At 20.4% G+C, this 3,910-nt stretch overlaps 3 protein-coding genes across 4 annotated transcripts in view; 1 reads left to right on the forward strand and 2 right to left on the reverse strand.

Moving 5' to 3' along the window:
• The window catches only part of LOC102678815 (LIM and senescent cell antigen-like-containing domain protein 1), a 3,049-nt gene extending 969 nt beyond the window's left edge, over window positions 1–2,080 (forward strand). For both annotated transcript variants that reach the window (XM_006620569.2, XM_031512832.1), the window contains 6 exons: window positions 135–248; window positions 447–559; window positions 629–821; window positions 912–1,053; window positions 1,148–1,406; window positions 1,519–2,080. In XM_006620569.2, coding sequence (XP_006620632.1) covers window positions 145–248; window positions 447–559; window positions 629–821; window positions 912–1,053; window positions 1,148–1,406; window positions 1,519–1,718 — 1,011 coding nt within the window. In that variant the 5' untranslated portion in view covers window positions 135–144 and the 3' untranslated portion in view covers window positions 1,719–2,080. The remainder of the gene's footprint in view (window positions 1–134; window positions 249–446; window positions 560–628; window positions 822–911; window positions 1,054–1,147; window positions 1,407–1,518) is intronic.
• Window positions 2,081–2,421: 341 nt separating this feature from the next.
• On the reverse strand, window positions 2,422–3,420 carry LOC102679217 (peptidyl-prolyl cis-trans isomerase A-like). The gene is made up of 3 exons (XM_006620570.2): window positions 3,081–3,420; window positions 2,616–2,892; window positions 2,422–2,494 (listed from the first exon to the last, which is right to left on the reverse strand). The coding sequence occupies exons 1-3, from the start codon at window positions 3,266–3,268 to the stop codon at window positions 2,423–2,425; spliced, it is 537 nt and encodes a 178-aa protein (XP_006620633.1). The 5' UTR covers window positions 3,269–3,420; the 3' UTR covers window position 2,422.
• LOC116186218 overlaps window positions 3,307–3,910 on the reverse strand; it is a 1,425-nt gene continuing 821 nt past the window's right edge. Inside the window, exons 2-3 of the mRNA XM_031512836.1 lie at window positions 3,436–3,592; window positions 3,307–3,326 (exon numbers count right to left, since the gene is read on the reverse strand). Of these exons, the coding sequence (XP_031368696.1) occupies window positions 3,307–3,326; window positions 3,436–3,592 (177 nt within the window). The remainder of the gene's footprint in view (window positions 3,327–3,435; window positions 3,593–3,910) is intronic.

Here is a 3,910-nt window from a genome sequence, read left to right on the forward strand (position 1 = left end):
TATAAAATCAAAAAATATATATTTTATTATATTGATCAATTATTAATTATTATATTAAATAAATGTTAATTTATATTCATATGCATCATTTTTTTATCTAATTATTTTTATTAATAATATAAATTTTAATAAAGTGTTACAGAGATGTCTTTGGATAATATGTTTTGTTCTCGATGTAGAGAAGGTTTTGTACCTCATGAGAAGATTGTTAATTCAAATGGAGAATTATGGCATCCTCAATGTTTTGTGTAAGAATTGAATTATTTTTTTAGAATTTATTAAAATTTATTATATTTTCTTTAGTAGAGAAAATATAAATTAAATATAATTTTTTAAACATTATTAAGTAGATAATGTAGTAAAGATACTAATATTCATGCACAAAATTTAAATGTAATTATTACCTATAATTATAAAAAATTATAATAAAAAAAGATTTTATTTAGATGTGCACAATGCTTTCGTCCATTCCCAGATGGAATATTTTATGAATTTGAGGGATATAAATATTGTGAACATGATTTTCATGTTTTATTTGCACCTTGTTGTGAGAAATGTGGTGAGTTATTGTTTTTATTTATACTAAAAATATTGCAAATTTGAATTTAAAGAATTAATATTTATGTAGGAGAATTTGTTATTGGCCGTGTAATAAAAGCTATGAATGCTAATTGGCATCCAGGATGTTTTCGTTGTGAAGAATGCAATGGTGAATTGGCTGATGCAGGATTTATTAAATGTCAGGGTAGAGCATTATGTCACACATGTAATGCACGTGTTAAGGCTGGGGCACTTGGAAAATATATCTGTCATCAATGCCAGTATGAATTTTAATTTTATTTACATAATTTAATTTAAAAATTATGCAAGCAAAATATATTTTTTTAATATCTATAATATATAATTTTTAGTGGTGTAATTGATGACAAACCTCTTCGTTTTCGTGGAGAACTTTATCATCCTTATCATTTTAATTGTACTGCTTGTGGTATAGAACTTAATTCAGATGCTAGAGAAGTTAATTCTAGACCAGGATATGCTGCAAATGAAATGGTACATATTTATAATTATATTATTTTAAAATAATATTTTTTATAACATATTGATATATAATTCATATTTTAATTATTTAATAATTCATTTTTAGAATGAGTTATACTGTTTGAGATGTCATGATAAAATGGGAATTCCAATTTGTGGTGCATGTCGACGTCCAATTGAGGAACGAGTAGTAACTGCTTTAGGCAAACATTGGCATGTTGAACATTTTGTTTGTGCAAAATGTGAAAAGCCATTTTTAGGTCACCGTCATTATGAGAAGAAAGGTTTAGCTTATTGTGAAACACATTATCATCAACTTTTTGGCAATTTATGTTTTGTATGTAATCAAGTAATTTCTGGTGATGGCAAGTATATCATAAATTTATTTCAATTTTTCGAATTCAAAATATTGAAAATATGATATATAAATATAACTTAAATAATAAAAGGATATATAATATATTTCGAATTTTTCAGTTTTTACAGCTTTGAACAAAGCATGGTGCGTTCATCATTTTGCATGTGCTTTTTGTGATCAAAAAATGAATCAAAAAACTAAGTTTTTTGAATTTGATTTAAAACCGGCATGTAAAAAGTGCTATGATAAATTTCCACAAGAATTAAAAAAACGTATGCGTCGAATGTATGATTTAAATCCTAAAAGAATACCAGCTTAAAAATATAAATTATATAATGATCTGTGGTTAATTAGATATAAAATGAAATAATTTCTATTGCATTATATATATCTTCATTGCTAACATTATTTTACTTTAATTGTATTTATATCTTTTTTGTTTTAATCATATATAGTTATTTTAATAATATTATTTTAATGTATCTATACATAAATAAGAAGATTTTTTATTTTATTAATTTTTAAGTGCCTTATTGTTATGAATATATAAATTAGAATATATAGGATATATGTAATATATATATAACATATAAAATAGTTGATGATAATTGCATATGAATAATTAATTAAAAATAGAGATTGTTGCAAAAAATATAATAAAATATAGTTTATTATCAAATATTTACCTATATTTTTTCCTTAATATATAAATCATTATACATGTATATAATATATATATATAATATATAAATCACTATATACATGTATATAATATATGTCATGCATATTTATAAATAAAGTTAATATAAATAATTAAATGTATTAAAAAAATTAACTGATGTTGTGATAAAAAATAATTAAATTATGTTAAATTTAAAAATTTAATATTAAATTGTGATACATATTCATTAAAGAAATGTTTATATAATACTTCAATGTTTATATATACATATGTATATATGATTTAATAATTGATTTCATTTTTTATGTTTTTACTTGATTTTATCTATAATTTTTATTTCTTTATATAATACCACAATTAGATACAATTATTGTTTTAAATGGTTTTCCTGTTTTTGTTCCAAATTCTTCGATCTAAAAATATTAGATTTTATACTAATATTCAATAATACATTCAAAATCATTACTTTTTATACAATCATATTATTAAAATTAAATATATTATATTATTAAAATAAAGATTTGAAAATATTACCTTATAAATATTTGAAAGACCTGCAATAACTTTTCCAAAAACTACATTTTTCTCGTTTACCGTCTCTAACTGTTTAAAAGTAAGATTAAATTTGGAATTACTTTTATTCTCATTCTCATTACACATAGATAAAATTCCAGGACCAGCATGACGTAAATTATAATTCTCATTTTCGAAAAAATCACCATATATGGAAATTCCTCCACTTCCGTTAAATTTTGTAACATCTCCACCTTGACACCAATAACCAGAAACAATTCGGTGAAATGGTGTATTCCTAATACAAAAAATATTATTTTCGTCAATATAAATACACATATATTATATAGAGATTTAATATCATGATATAATACGAATTTATTATATTTTATATTAAATCTGATAATGATAACTTAATGATAATTAAATTTATTATTTAATGATAAAAATTTTAAGAATGATAATTTATCTTTTTAAAATATATACTTATATGATAAACCATTAAATCCACGACATAATTCTGCAAAATTTTTACATGTTTGAGGTACAATATCATTATAAAGTTCAAATTGAATGCATCCTAATTTTTGATCTCCTTTAATTTCAATTTCAAAAAAACATTTGGTTCGAATAGACGGATTCATTTCCTTTAGTAACGATAAATCTTTAATCATACAATGATCTGGAATTAACTGCAATCCAATAACTTTTACTAAAGGTTTATGTTCATATCTATAAAATTCATATAAGAAGTATTATTTCACAATACATTAATATAACTAAACGTTCAAGAAAGTTTGCCTTTTTTTTATTTCCATTTTCTTTTGCATTTCCTTCCAACTTTGTATAAATTTTACAGTAGAATATTTACTAGTTGCATTTTGAATTTTTTGTAATATATATTTATTTTGTATCTTGATTTTTTTATTTTCTGCTTTTTGTTCTTCATAAAACTTTGGCTTATATATTATTTTCGGTAACCAACAATCAATATTTCCCTATAATTTGCAATAAAACTAAATATATATTTTTTATACATTTATATAATATATATATATATATATACTGATATATTATAAATATTATAAATATATTATGAATTTTAATATAAACAATAATATTATTATATTTATATAATTAATATTTTAAATAAAAAATTCTTTTATTTATGAATAATATGTATTTGAAATATTATCAAACATATTATTTTACATTTATCATTATTATTACATTTATATAATATAAATATATATATTGTTATATTATGAATATTATGAATATATTATGAATTTTAATATAAATAATAATATTATTAT

This window comes from Apis dorsata, unplaced genomic scaffold (assembly GCF_000469605.1).
Source record: "Apis dorsata unplaced genomic scaffold, Apis dorsata 1.3 scaffold_517, whole genome shotgun sequence".
Taxonomy (NCBI): domain Eukaryota; kingdom Metazoa; phylum Arthropoda; class Insecta; order Hymenoptera; family Apidae; genus Apis; species Apis dorsata.